The sequence below is a fragment of the Diadema antillarum genome, unplaced genomic scaffold, assembly GCF_040938485.1.
Source record: "Diadema antillarum isolate AM-2024a unplaced genomic scaffold, OU_Dant_1.0 seq00000439_RagTag, whole genome shotgun sequence".
Taxonomy (NCBI): domain Eukaryota; kingdom Metazoa; phylum Echinodermata; class Echinoidea; order Diadematoida; family Diadematidae; genus Diadema; species Diadema antillarum.
Window position 1 is genome coordinate 731,986 of NW_027271415.1, and position 15,307 is coordinate 747,292.

A 15,307-nucleotide genomic window follows, 5' to 3' on the forward strand; every position below is an offset into this window, starting at 1 on the left:
TTAGTAAATATTTTCACGCCTACCCGACATGGCGAAAAGTAAAAAAAGAAAAGATGATGTAACCAAAGGTGGAGATGAAAACTCATGCATATAATTACATGAAGGTGGTACAAACGGGTATCTGTGATATCGTCTAGATATCTCTGCATTACTTGAGCTGCTTGCGATTACAAAATTGAATATTTGACCCAAAATTAGTATGTTTAGGCCTATACTGGGTAAATCATTCTCCTGACTCTAAACAAATGCCACCAGTCACACAGAATACAAACGCATCTATATGTATGGTAACAGGTTCTGTACCTTTGTCTCAGAGTACCTTTGTATCAGAAGATGAAAGTTTAAAGCCGGTCTGCACTAGCCATTATTTTGATGCCAGAACTTTTTTTGTAAAGAGCGCCATCTATCAAAACTTCCGGTGGCCGGGTTACATCCACAGAGCTGGTTACATCGTTATTTTATACTGTGGCTGATTGCCGCCTGCCGGTCAGCGCACGATCTCACAGCAGCTGTGCGCAGAGCCGAGATAACACACACAAGCAATGCATAATATGGTGGGGTACCGAGAGCCCAGCCCGGCCCGCCCGACGCGGCCTCGATCTTTCGGCCGATGTTGCGAGAGAGATCCACGACAATCCACTCACTCAGCCCAATGACCTACTCGCTATACACCAGCGCAGCTCGCATCTCCTCCCACTGGATCCAGCATTTACCAAGTCGTATCCGCGACATAATCGCAGATTGAAGTTCGACACAACGATCAGAATAAACAATCTGAGTGTTGAAGACAGTGTTTGAAAGCACCGAACAGATCGCGAAGTGATAAGTAACAACGTATAATGGTACGTACCGTACCATGGTACTATGGTACGTGGTATACATATACGTACATATGCACTGGACTGCGCAAGATAATGCGGGATCGAAGCGAGCCGCTGCGCTGCTAGGCCATCCCCTACATTTACGGGAACCTGGTGATCTGTGTGTTAAGTCTATGGGGATATCAGAATTCCGTATGGAACGGGTTAATTGCTCCACGCCGCTCGGCATTATGGGAGAAATGCTGGGCACCACAGAGAAAAATGAGCCTTATGATGGCGCTAGACATGTTTCTTTCCAGTGCAGACCCACTTTAAAGGACAAGTCCACCTTCATATACATGAACATGGGGATTGAGCGAAGGCAACAATATTAGTAGAACACATCAGTGAAAGCTTGGGGAAAATCGGACAATTCATTCAAAAGTTATGAATCTTTGAAGTATCTGCGCAGTCACTGCTAGATGAGAAGACTACTACAGTGTATGATGTCACATGCATACAACGAAAATATAAGGAAAATAAAAAGAGAATTTCACAAAACTTTACTTTTTGAATAAAGTACACATTTCTTTGACTTGTTACTGACGTATGTTAAGGGTAATATTATTCCCCTGCCTTCTGAAAGAGAGAAGTCGAGTGTTCTTTTGTTATGCGAGAAAAGTGAAAATGTGTTGAATTTTCTATATTCTTTCTTTATATCGTTGTACACATGTGACATCACAAGCTATAGTAGTCTTCTCATCCAGCCTTGACAGAGCAGAAACTTCAAAAATTCATAACTTTTGAACAGATTGTCCGATTTTCCTCAAACTCTCACTGATGTGTTCTACTAATATTGCTGCATTCACAAAACCCCCATGTCTACGAAGGTGAACTTGTCCTTTAAATCCTTCAGTGCTACAGCGCTGCCATGTGTATCAATTAAAACTGTACGAAAATGAAAAAATGAAGAGTCTGGTCATTTTCCTCTTCTTTAAAGTGAATGCAGACTATATAAAAGCAAAATATAAGACAAAGATATAACTTTCATGATTGTCCTCTCTTTCAGTGATTGAGAACTGCATGAAATAGATGGATGGCCTTGCTACCACACAGCTCACTGCTGACTTAGGCAGTATACAAATAACATTACGTCAGTGTGAGAGTGAGTTTTCATGCACTTCTCAATCCAGTAGAGAATAAAAACTAAATCAAAATTAAAAATGAAGTTTATCCAAAGACGGCACCGCAATTCGGACATCTCCTCTGCCTCATTGCCAGGCAGCAGAGAATGCCAAAGGGGAAGAACAGGATCGCGCAGCAGACGCCCAGCAGTGTGAAGTCGTCCTCCAGAATGCCCACGCGGCAGGCGGGGCACCCGCCCACCACCACGACCTGGGTGGAGTACGTCGTCGTCGTCACCTGCTGGGCCGCCACCGGTTGCGGCGGGACCGGGTAGTACTGGGGTCCATTCGGGGGCTGCGGGTAGCCGCGCTGAGGCTGACCTACTATGGGGTAACCTCGAGCTGAAAGGGTGGATGAGAGATATATGTGACTGATGAAACTAGTGTAGACAACATTCAAGGGTACGATTTATAAGTTAGTGGATCTTGAACTAGAACACAATCCTAATTCTTAGTTCACTAAATTGAGCCACACCCTAGCAGGATGCAAGGGAGAAAATCTAAAAAATTAAGGAACAGTACAGGAGAAATGTGTCATTGTGGCTGAAAGTTATAACCATTCCCTTCATATTCACTGAATTAGCGGTATCTGGTGTATTCTACTACACAGGTGCGCTTTGAAGATTATACTTTAACATTAAAATACAACAATGCTTTTTTATGACATAGGTAAATAGTAAAATAGTAAATAGTAAAAGCCATGAAAAAATGGAACCTCATAATAAGGTCAGATGTAAAGAGATACCTAACATAAAAGAGCAATTTTGTGAGTTCCATTTCTGTAGTATTCCTCTTCTTTTTATCCCTGATATAAAGAGATATCTGGGCCCCATTTCATACAAAGTTGATATGATAGCAACTCTTGCTGGAATGACAATTGTCATGGTAATGACAAGAACCCAGCTTCCTGATTGGATGTTGCTATGGGAAGTTGCCATTCTAGCAAGAGTTGCTATCATATCAACTTTTATGAAATGGGGCCCCGATGTAAGGGAGAAATTTCAGTGGTCCCGAGCAGTGTTGTTATAACAAGGTTTCCCTATGACTAAATTTCTAGCCAGCTCTGCTGGTGGGAAGATCTGCACAGACACATTGATCAATAAAATGATTTTTTTTTTCATATATTGAACTCATAATGAGCATGACAGACTACTCACAATCCACAGCTATTGAGCCATACGACGGAGGAGGCTCATCCTTTAACGGGGCGTAGGGTGGTGGTTTCCCCACTGTTCCTGCGTTCAAAGTTGGTACTGATGAAGAAGACATCTTGGTTGTCTGATTACCTGGTAACTGTCTACTCAGGTTTAATGCGAAACCCCCATTCAGCACTTTGAACAGTCCTGTAAACCTGTTGGAGGAATGACACATGTACATTGTATGTGAGCGTGATCGTACATTGATTTAGCACCCATGTCGTTTTCTCACAGTATATGTGTGCTGTAACAGATTTTATCAAATGTCATCCTCTCTTTTCAAGATCACAACTGCTGATCTACATTTTTCCAAACATGTCTTTTGAAAAAAAAAACAAACCTGTAAATCAGCAGTTGGGATCTAATAAATATAGAGAGCAACATTGATAAACTCTGTTGCAGCTCATCTCCTCCCTTTCTGCATGAATAATCTCTTCCCAGCATAATACATCACAGCAATTCATTACAAAGAGAATGTTGACTTTGCTTCCTTTGTCCATGAAAAATTCCACTGGTCTTGAAAACTGTGATTGTCCTCTACAGTACATGTGTAGCATTTTGATTTACAAATGTGTACATTGCATCTAGTATGATGCACAGTGCTTTGTATATGTGCATGTACATACATGTACATTAGTGATATTGAATCACCATTGTAAAGCAAGTGTTCCTGCAATATCCATTGGAAGCAACATAGCATTTTTATGAATACAGTATACAGTTCCTCTCTTACATTATATGACCTTTAAATGCCAGAAGAATTGCCAATTACAATTATATGTATTCGTATATGTGTGACATTGTAAATATCTGCATCATTTCAATTTGTGGGATCTACCAACGTAGACGATTATGACATTTCTAGTCAATGGGCTCTTGTTTACTAACATATTTACATATATGCAATGTATATGATTTCTTAATAAAAAACAAGCATGCAAAAAAAAACCACACACACAACAACAATAAACACTGGAGCCAGAACTTTCATATCATATTCAAATATTGAGGAAGATTAGAATAAAGTAACAGCACAGGAAAGTGAAGAATAAGCAGGGTGATTTGATGTAGGCCTAGTGCTAAATCGGTACATGATAAACATTATGATTATCACACATGACATTTATAATTCACTGTACAGACTGTACATAGACTAAGTACAAGTACAGCTGTATTTGATGAAAGCTTTTAGCACTGGTCTAAATTTCATACCCTGATTGTGCCGACAGCCACTGCCTGGCAACTAAAACATAGCATCTACACTGTGAATTATCAGTCTTCCAAAAATACAAATCTAGCCCTCTACCGAAAGTTTTGTTTTCACTTTATATCACTGCTGTTTAGCTTATCTTTTTCTCCAATTCAGGAAAGAGATATCCTCACTAAACCACCAGCCAGAGCTACCAAGTCTCACGCATTCTGCATGAGACCCACACATTTAGGGTCCGTCTCACGATCTCACGCATGGCACTCATTTTTCTCATGCACCGGGAACATAGGTCAAAGCCAAGGATTAATGTGATAGTTGCAATTGAAGGTATATCCCTTTTGTCTTTCAAAATAAGTAAAAAATAGTCACTTAAGTATGCACCAGATCGCACCATTAAGAGCTAAAAATTGAAAAAGCTCCGTACTGTGCTACTGGTCCCCTGCTCTGGTGCTTCGCTCCCTCGTGCGCTTGCGCTGAGGACGTCAAGTAATGAAAATCTCGCGCATAAAAATTTTTGGAACTTGGCATCTCTGCACCAGCCAGTATCATTATCATATAATATTTCATCACAACATCAGTGGCACACAAGAAGATTGTCTGAGAATTAGTTGCATCACACTGTGCTCACCAGATTTTTGGCAACCTTTAGCAAAATCATCATCAGTATGGAGAAGGCTGATTGCATTGAACACACCTCAATATTCTACCGTTAGATTTGTCTACCTACTGAGGTGCTCAGCATGGTTGCTAACAAACTACAGTTGAACCTCTTGTATCCAGACAAGTCGGGACCGGGGCTCAGCCGGATAAGGGATTTGGCCGGATACGGGAGACTCAATGCTTTATACATGTACATACATACACATGTACTGATGTAGCCCATTGTAGTACCACATGTAGTAATGTGTATACTGCAACCTTTTTTTTCATTGTTGCACTCAGTAACAGACCCCAAAATAGAGGTTCGTGTTTGCAAGAATGAAATCATTTTCTTTTATAAATTCTTGGGATGATTTACCTAAATAATTATTAAGAAATGTCTCAAGTAGATCTTGAAAATAAACAGTACGAGTCGACGAAACTACGCTTCAAAATTCGATCATCACGGCTCGGCAAAGTCGACTGTAGGTCGCCATTGTTAGATGGTCTCCCTCTCTCTCTTTGTGTGTGTACTGTGTGTGAACAATTTTTGAGTGTTCAATATCATTCGTTGCTCAGCCAATGACTCGAAACAATGCATGTCTATCTAGTCATATCGACGGCTGTGTATGGACCTATATGTGGCAATGCGATATGAGAGGACTCGAGCGCATAATCTGTCCATGTTCTTGCGATGATTTGGGGATGTTTGGGGATGTTAAAATGTCTGAAGGTAAGCAATTTGGAAGGAAATATGTAATTCATGTGTGTTTGTGTAGGAGTTCTCGAGGAGTTGGGAATCCCCCTTTCCTCCCGTAATTATTTTTTTTTTAAATCACGGCGAGATTGCGTCCGTATAATAGAGAGATCCGGATAAAGGGAGGCCGGATAAGAGAGGTTCAACTGTACTACTGTACTTAAGAAACTGAATTTGGTATGAAGGCATGTCATGGAGATGTGAGGATCAAGACAAGGGTCACTGTCAGAATTCTGGCATGGAAATCACCTTGTCTCAAGCCTTTGGCTTTCTTTGTGAACTCCCCGACACACTTTACACTGTATACATTTCTATTTTTATGATTACCGTATCAATAAAGTGAATTGAATTGAATTGAATTGAATTGAATTATGAGAATAGCTCTTTACTACACTCCCCATTTGGTATCAGTACACCACAAACACTCACAACTACATAAAGAGTAAGTATTCAGGCCATCGTACAGTCGGTGGAAGTAATGTCACATGACCACAACAGAAACTGAACACTATACTAGAAAGCTAAACTGGAACGCTGGAAGATTGCCTTACTTCAGGATCTAACTTTCTCCCTAACTATTGCCTGTAGGTATCTGTCATGTGCTACACATTTGAAATCCGGTGATTAGTAACTTTTTTTTTCAATTCAATGTGGTTTATTGTGCAAATATTAAAAAAAAAATAATAATAATAATCCAGCAGCTCGAAGGCTGATAATGTTGCTTTATATCAGACACATAAAAATGAAATTAAAATGACACCGATAGTATGAGCACACGTCAAAAAAAAAAAAAGAAGATATTATACACATCAGACCTGAGCATCAAAAAATGGGATAGCTGAGAGTATTGCACAACAGGTAAGGAGATATGTACGTGTATAGAGAAACAAATATGGCAAGATGGAGAAGAGCGGGCAAGTCAGTAAAAATGTAGAGGTAGGTAAATAATTTCAATGCCCAAAAGCATGAGAACTAGAAGTAAAGAATATGATATCGACACAACATCAAGCGGAAACAAGTTATCATACCAAGTCCGTAAATCATTAAAAAAAACAAAGGAGGATAGGAAAGGGAAAGACATTCAAATAGTGGAAAAAGGGAGACGGAATTTTGATATAAAATTGAGGGGGGGAACCTAAAAATTATTGCCGGTTGACTTATACAAATTTCAATAACATTCAAGACGTTAAAAAAAAATAAAAAAACTAAATAAATAAACAAAAGATAAGGGAAAGCAATGTGTTTCCCACGGTTAATGAAAGAGGAAAAAAGCCGATTGAGATGGCACAAAATATGACAGATGACCAGACAAGCGAATACAGAATCGTATCATAAAACTAAAAAAAAAAAGTAAACAAAAAAACTTCACATTATATCATATCACTCTTACAAATGTCTTCCCTTGACCATGTTGACCTTAAAAACATCCAACTATTTCAACCCTTCCAAACCTCACTATTTAAACATTATTATTAATGCAATCATCTCTATAAATTATACATATTAAAAACAACTCAAAATCTAAATAACCCTACACTTTAATCCTCTTAAGGTCATCCATAGATGGCACCACCAACCCCAACACACAAAAAATGTATATAAAATACATTAAAATCATAATTTCCCTCTGCAATTTCATATCATTTCACATCGACCACTGTCATATTTTCCTATACGTATATCAAGATAAAACAACTCAAACTCCAAATGATCTCTTCCTCGAACTTTTCCTATGAGGGCGCTATTCGATACAACACACACAAAAAGTTTTTTTTTTTTTAATGCATTAGAGCCATGATATTTGTCAAACCTTCAAAAACACAGCCCTGTCACTGTACAAAAGTGTCACCAAGAGTTTCACATGGCATACATTTTATGGTGAGGCTACATGATTTCATGTTGACGTAATTTCCATTTCAGCAAATGGTTGTGGCATGGCATTGGTTAATAAAGATGGCTCTGCTAAACATATCATAGCTCTATGTGATTACATATCATTACAGATAACTGTTTGATTATTTTGACTATATCAATTATTTTCAGGCAAAGCACTGTTCTGGCCGACAATTCAAAGGTGAAAGATCATGGTAAGACCTTTCAACTGTCAGTCCAAAAAGCCAGACAAATTGCAATATTGGGATTATACTCTAAGAACACCTTGTGAGCAGGGGCATATCCAGGAATTCCATGAAGAGGGGAGGGCACCTTTACAAAATTAAAGGGGGGCTCACACACCCTCACTCCCTTTTTTTTTTTTCTATTTTAACAACAATAAAGGGGGCGTGGGCCTGGTGTGCCCCTGCCTACATGTAGATCTGCCACTGGTGAGGTACTTACCGTATAGTCAAAGCCCTCACCAAATGTTGATTACACTCCTCTTATTGTAGTGGGTCTGTTCACACCCAAGTATACCGTATAGCATAAGACTCTCTGAGTATAATTATAAGCGCTTGATAGCCAATAACCCTGTACAGAGTGCACTGTAGATGGCACTTCATTAGGCCCAGTCTTAGTAGTAAAAAAGGGTAAAACTATTTAAGCAGGCCTTGTCATTCTGTTTCCTATTAGGATGTTATCCCTGCTCTACAACAGGGCACCTGATTAACCAGACAAAATTTGGCCCCAACTAGGCAGTAAAAAACAATGTAGGCTACTTCACGACCACCACATCAGTAAATCATCACATGGTCATCTCAATGTATAATCTGTGCCTAAAAATTAGCCCTGGTAGTACAGCAACAGGGCTGTAAATAGTCGTGTGTCTCAAAGTGGTCCAACTACCCGAAGCTACAGCTGTACCGTCTTTAGAGTAGGTCCTAGATTGGACGGAAAGATCCGTCTGTCTGGAGGAGTCTTTTATTTTTTTGACGTTATCGCTCTCCTCTGGATCCGTGAAGCTAGACGTAGTCTCCATGGAACATATCCCCGACGACCAGATACAGACTGATCTTTTGGTCAAGCCCTCAATAGATTAACTGCGACCAGCCCCAGCACAAAGCACAATATAACTGTGCAAAGGAGCGCCCCGGTATAACACAGCATAACTGTGTGAACGAGCACCCCGAGAGAGAGGTTAGCCCTAAATAGACTTAAAGTAGGACCCATCATTTATTCAAGACCCCCTCACTTTAGTTACTCCATGGGAAACAACACACTAAGTAGTGTCGATCATCACCCATACCTTGGAGTTGAGTTGACATCGGATCTGTCTTGGACCATGCATATCAACCAAGTAATCAACAAAGCCAACCGTCAGCTTGGTCTGCTGAGAAGGAATTTGTTTAGCTGCGACATACAAACCAAAGCCATAGCTTACATCACCCTGGTACGTCCACTCTTGGAATACTGTCACGCAGTTTGGGACCCAAGTCAACAAAACAACAAACAAGCCATTGAAAAGATCCAAAAAAGAGCTGCAAGATTTGCATGCAACAATTATGACAGATCAGCTAGTGTAACAAATATGATGAAGCGACTGGAATGGGAAAGCCTCGAGAGACGTAGAATCAAATCTCGCCTTCTCGTCATCTATAAAGAGACCAAAGGATTAATCCCCAGCAATATTAAACATTTACAAAGCTCCAATTCGACTAAGAGAAAACCAACCACAAGGCACTCCTCCAAGAAATTTGTGTACGACCATATAAGAGCAAATAAGAGCTGCTACCGGCACTCTCTATACCCAAACCAAGGACAATCCCCCAGTGGAACAACCTCCCAGATAATGTAAGAGAACTGGCTTCTACAATCCAAAAATTTAAAGACCTTCTTGAAAATATCAAGTTTGAATAAGATATGCCTCCGACTCAAGCATATATTGCTACCTACATGTACGGGATAGCCACACCAGGCGTTTGTACATCAACGATATCAAGATTAAGATCAGGATTATGGGTGGGGCTTCATGAATCATGTTCACTTCTAAGTTCTAACTTTTAACATGTTATTGTTTGAGAATTGACACCTGGCTGGCTGAGGTAAATGACAATACTTGTTAGAATAAATTTACTTGATTTCTGGCACTTTTGCTGGTGTATCATTACAGTTAACCGTGATTCTACAAGCCGATTAAAATGTTTCGCTTGTTTCTTTTGCGGATATTCCTCTAAGTAACTGTAACTTTAAATCAAGTCTCACTAGCGGAGTAGCGCAAGCACGACCTATGCTCAGCGGCTTGCCAGCGGAACACCCACCCGAAGACTGAGGCGAAGGCTGAAGCTTCACGCTGCAGTCCAGCACTGCATCGAGCAAAGACTCACCTGTAAATCTCCGATACGGATGTGACAGACAAAATTAATTTAATATAGTAGCTGAGAAGTGCAGAAGAAAAGTCAGCAGTCTGTGAATCGGAACATAATGTCACTGGAACAACCATGAAAAGCTGACATTCGCGCATTTGAATGTGTATCATACGCTTTATCGCATCCGGTCACCTTGGCCTGGCTTTGCAGTTGGCACGACACGGTCGATCACGAGATAAATTCGTACGGATCGTACATACAGTATAGTAACCGGAGCGCACTAGCACTATGCCGATCCTATTCTGCTTTCCAGACCCTTGCCAACTGTATTCCTTTTACGAAATGCGCCCTCCGCGGTGACGAAATCGCCGTCCACCCACGATGAAGTCGCTGCCTGGACCACTTAGGTCAGTGGACCATCCAGCTAAACCTGCTCCTTCTTTTGTCGTTGGACAGTATTAATATTCTGGGAAGGAAATTACTAGTAACAGACGATATGGAAATCAGACTAGGCAATCCCAAATCCCGAACCATGACATCATTGACGAGATACTTAGCATAGTGGAGCAATCAAAGTACAAAAGTTGTAGTATTGTTGCTGCATGCCAGTTCTGCTGCTGATTCCAACCACCCGGGCAATGATAGTAACCTTATATGTAACTTTTTGGAGCACAGTGGTGCATTGTCTGTTCGTATACAAAGAGAAGGTATCTGTTCGAAACTTGCCTTAGCAATAGAGGTAATGATAATGATATGATAAACCTTAATTAAGATATCGACGAAAAATTAATTTCCGAATATTCATCAAAAGTATGGATCCAATTCCCACGTCATTTCAATTCTATGAATGCAAAAAGTTCTCTCATCCCTATGTTTTTGTTTTTGTTTTGTTTGTTTGTTTGTGTTGTTGTTGTTGTTGTGTTTGAGTATTGTTGTTGTGTTGTTTTTTTTTGGGGGGGGGGGGCATGAGCTATATCTTTATGCCCCGCCTTGCCCATAATTCCCAAGATGTGAGGAATTTTCTTGCTCTTTTGATAGATGATCATATTGTCCAAATATTTCACCTATCCTCGCGTGAAGAGGGAATAACACCCCTCCCACATCCTCCCCGCTCGGACTTTTTCCAAAGGTAGAATTTATTGAAACATTTTGAAACAATGATAATGTGGTTATACCTGAAAGTTAAAGCAATTGCTAGCAAGATTTGGGGGAAAATGACGATTCGTTCTATAAACCCTTTTTTTACAAAACAACAGAGATCACGGATATATTTCACAGAAAAACATTAATCATCACACGTTCTAAAATGTTGTCAAATAAGTCTCCTGCTCAAATTGTATTTATAACGTTTTATTGATACCTCAGAGAGAGAGAGAAGACTAAATCTACAGTTTGTCATTATTACATGAGCTGAAGTGGACTTTGTCATTTGCCGATTGTAAATCAACACCGAAGTGAGAGTCTCACAGAGACAATAGGGGAAAAAGTTGATTAGCTTGCCCTCGCCATATAGGCCAGAAGGTAAGACTGTGTGAAGGCATCGGGGACTTCTTGAATTCTTTTCGAACTAAGCTGTGTCTTTCTTCACCATTGAACAGCAATAGAATAAACCTCTTTGGTCATATCCTTCTTTTGCTCTGTGACATGCACCTATATAATCTAACATTCCACCGTTACATCTGTAAAGTCTACCAAAGAGGCTTAGTTTCAGGGTCTATGCCTGATTTGGATTACTGGTAGCCCATTGTCGGTCGTGAATAGACATGACCAGCAAATCACCACAGAGGGCGTTCTCCTCTTCGGGTGATAAACTGTGCTGGTAGCCAACGTTGCAGTCCCCATCATCACCAGAAGAGCCTTGTGATGAGAGGAGTTCTTCGTCAGAGGGGGATATGTGATTGGACGATTCTTCCTTGACGTCATCATCACATCCCAACACATCGCGCCATCCTGTGAAGAACACTACTTCAGGCTCCTTTGGCTTTTGTTGACGAACTGCTCTTTGTTGATCATACCAAAGACTTCGCTTGGGTCTTCGGATGAAGGATCGACGGCACTTGAAGAGTTTTCTCGATGCAGCAATCCTGTGTCCGTCGTGAATGTCGCCATTCTCCATCTCTCGCTGATGACGACGTTTGTTGAGACGAATATCTCGGCTGCGATGGACAAACCTTGGCCTACATGAAAAGTCGTCATCTTCAGAGTTTGAATCAGGGTGGTTTGTGGATTCGACATCAGACGATCGTTGAGATTCATCCTCACCCTCTCCTTGCAGAGAATAAATTGATCCTCTCTTCCCATATCTACGGGATGACGATTGTGTCGAAAATGACGAGGCAATGGTCCTTGGTCCAACCTCGACCGCAACTGCCGAAACGATTTCCTCCGAAACGTTCGGCAGCCGAACTACTTGATAATCGACTGAAGATTCGCCTCGCTGATGTCCTCTGTCGGACGACGAGCGCTTATTCTGCAGCGTCTTTCGTTTTCTTGGCGAGGCGTGACGTCTGGCATTCTCCGGTAGGCATGGAGGATTTTCCTGTAGATCTACAGCGCCCTCGTCGACCGCACATTTCTGAAGTTTGCTCTCGATCTCAGCGAGATCATCTTCCAGCCGACGTTTTTGCTTTCTCTTCGACGCGACGCTAGACTCCAGTCGGGCTTCGAAGAGGAAAGCATCCAGGGAAGCAGCGAACCCGTTGTCATTGTGGCTAGATGGCCGTTCCTTCGGCATTTGTAATGTCCACAAGAAACGGCCATTAGCAGATTTGGAGCGGGAGAAGTCATCGGATGACTGGACATCCAAGTTGGTCAATTTCTGCCAGCAAACATGAATATACATGATTGTCATAATATATTAACACAGGTACTTAGTCTAATTCACTAATGTGTGAGGTACACATTGGTGTCACATGTCAGTATCAGTATATGATTTCATACAGTTTAATAATGTAGTTATATTAATTGAAATAGTGAGAAAAAAGAAGGTGTTTAATAAAATCATTAAAATATATATCAAAGCATATTTTCAAAAAGATAATAGATATGCCAATTATATCTGCGAGAGTCACCCCTATAGTAACCCATTCGGTTCCAGGGACATTGGACAGTGTGTACAATGCTATGGGGTTTTCTGTGCCAATAAGCACTCAAGCACACAAAGTGTTAATCATTGAGACTACTTTGTCAATTTTATTTGATGCTCACACCAATAGATGACTTCCAAAAAGATCCAAAAAATTAAACGGAATGGAACATAACAATGATTATTATGTGCCGCCGTTCAGATTATTATACGTGATGTATGTATTAGAGACTTCTTTTTAAGTCGGAAGTGGCGGACGTGTTGTGCAGCAAAGATGCAAGCATAAAAAATTTTCAGCGAAGAGCTGAATATCACAAATTTTGTTTCCACTTAACTTTCATGCAAGTATTTTCCCGAAAGCCCAATATACTTACTTGGGTCAGGAATCGCTTCTTTTCTGCTTTGGACAGACGGCCGCTGGATTCCAGGGTGGGAATCAGACGGATCAGAGACGGAAAGTGTCGTCTGCGTTAAAAAAAATAAAGATAAAAATGTCATGTTTCATTCTTGAACTCATTCTTAAAAATTAGTGAACAATGATTCCACTGTGTTTGTAATATCGCTGAGAAGAACCCATTAATATCTAATATCATAGGTAACTTTAAAGAAGAGAATAATGTTGGGTTAATGATCAGTCAAATAATTGGGCTACAATTGGGCTACAGTTGGACTACAACCAGGGATATGAAGAAAAGAACCTTCCCATCACCTTCCCGTTGCAACTGAAAAATCTATAGCGCCATAAAATCATGCAATTGTTCGACCTGCTGTTTTGTATACAAGTACCTCACGTCAGCACAGCATTGTGTGATCAATCTTGCCTTGATCATTACTCCCGGGCGTCTTCAAATATTAGATAGAAATATGATCACCCAAATATGAAATGATGGACACAGGATTGCACACCGAGAACTATCTACCACGTTTTTCTTCAAGATGAATGCTCGTAATTGTTGCACCTGTAGCTGCAAATCTCATATTAACACAAATTTATATTTAGCTTCAAAGACATTTTCTAGGGCTAAGTTTTCATCACCTGATCTCGTCCACAAGCAATTCTTGGTCAAGAGCTTGCCCAGACTTCCTTCTGAGGATAATCTTGACAGCTCTCTCCAATGAGTGGTCGAATTCGGCCATATTTGGTGCAAAATTATCCTGAAAATGCTCACTGATGCGCATATCGGACAACAATAGTCAAGCACAACAAACACCACGCTATACTCAAGGGATCAGAGAGGGCTACCAGTTGCTACGCGCACACATGTCTTGCGCGCAAAAACCTTTTACGTCATAATGCATTATAGTAGACGGCGAGTTGTCACAATATAATAATAATAATAATAATAGTGGCTACTTGTATAGCGCACAGATCCACTTTTCAGTGCTCATGGCGCTTCAAAAATGAAAAGATATCATATATTTACATGCATATACATATTCAAACATTTCAACAAAGAAGAAAATGGTAAACAAAAAAAAAATCACTGGCGTAGCCAGGGGGGGGGGGCGATGGGGGCGGTCGCCCCCCCCCCCCTAAGATTTGGACCGGGGATTTGGGAGGCGGAAAAAAAAAAATGCGTGTATACTGTATGCATGCACATACATTTCACTCAAAGTGTGCACCAGATCGTTGAATTTCAATTCAAAATATGCAAAATCTCTCGTGCTTGGGAGGGGGTATCCCCCTCCCAAACCCTCCCCCTCTGTGCCTCTTTCCCTAGCTAAGTACACTTTTTACATTTACAAAAAATTCTGAATAATTCTGAGTGCACAAGACTTATCACTTATATTCCGAAAACTGAAGGTTCCCTCATGTATAAGGGGAATTTCCCCTTTTAATCGACCCTTTCCTCCCTCAGCCCCCCCCCCCCAATCAGGTGTTTTCTTTTTTTTTTTTGGTGATTTCCCAAATGTTGATTCCATCAAATATGCGTATACGAGATATCTCAATTTCAACCTTAAAAAGATAAAAGCTCCATGGGAAGGGAAGGGTGGAGTTAACACTCGCCCACGCCTTCTCCTGTGGCTATACCCAGATCGCTTTATTTCAATTCTAAAAACGCAAAAGCTCCGCGAGCGGGAAGAGGAATCCCCCTTCCCCTAAGCTCTACCTCACTAGACTTTATACATACTCACAGATGGTGCACATTCGGAATAAGAGCTAAATTCCGTGATTTTAACACTTCGATGAAAAA

At 40.7% G+C, this 15,307-nt stretch overlaps 1 protein-coding gene across 1 annotated transcript; it reads right to left on the reverse strand.

Annotated features, from left to right (window-relative positions):
* Positions 1-1,633: 1,633 nt before the first annotated feature.
* LOC139732591 (membrane protein BRI3-like) lies at positions 1,634-10,218 on the reverse strand. Its single transcript, XM_071643448.1, has 3 exons — positions 10,046-10,218; positions 3,142-3,335; positions 1,634-2,326 (listed from the first exon to the last, which is right to left on the reverse strand). The coding sequence occupies exons 1-3, from the start codon at positions 10,195-10,197 to the stop codon at positions 2,031-2,033; spliced, it is 642 nt and encodes a 213-aa protein (XP_071499549.1). The 5' UTR covers positions 10,198-10,218; the 3' UTR covers positions 1,634-2,030.
* Positions 10,219-15,307: the final 5,089 nt, after the last annotated feature.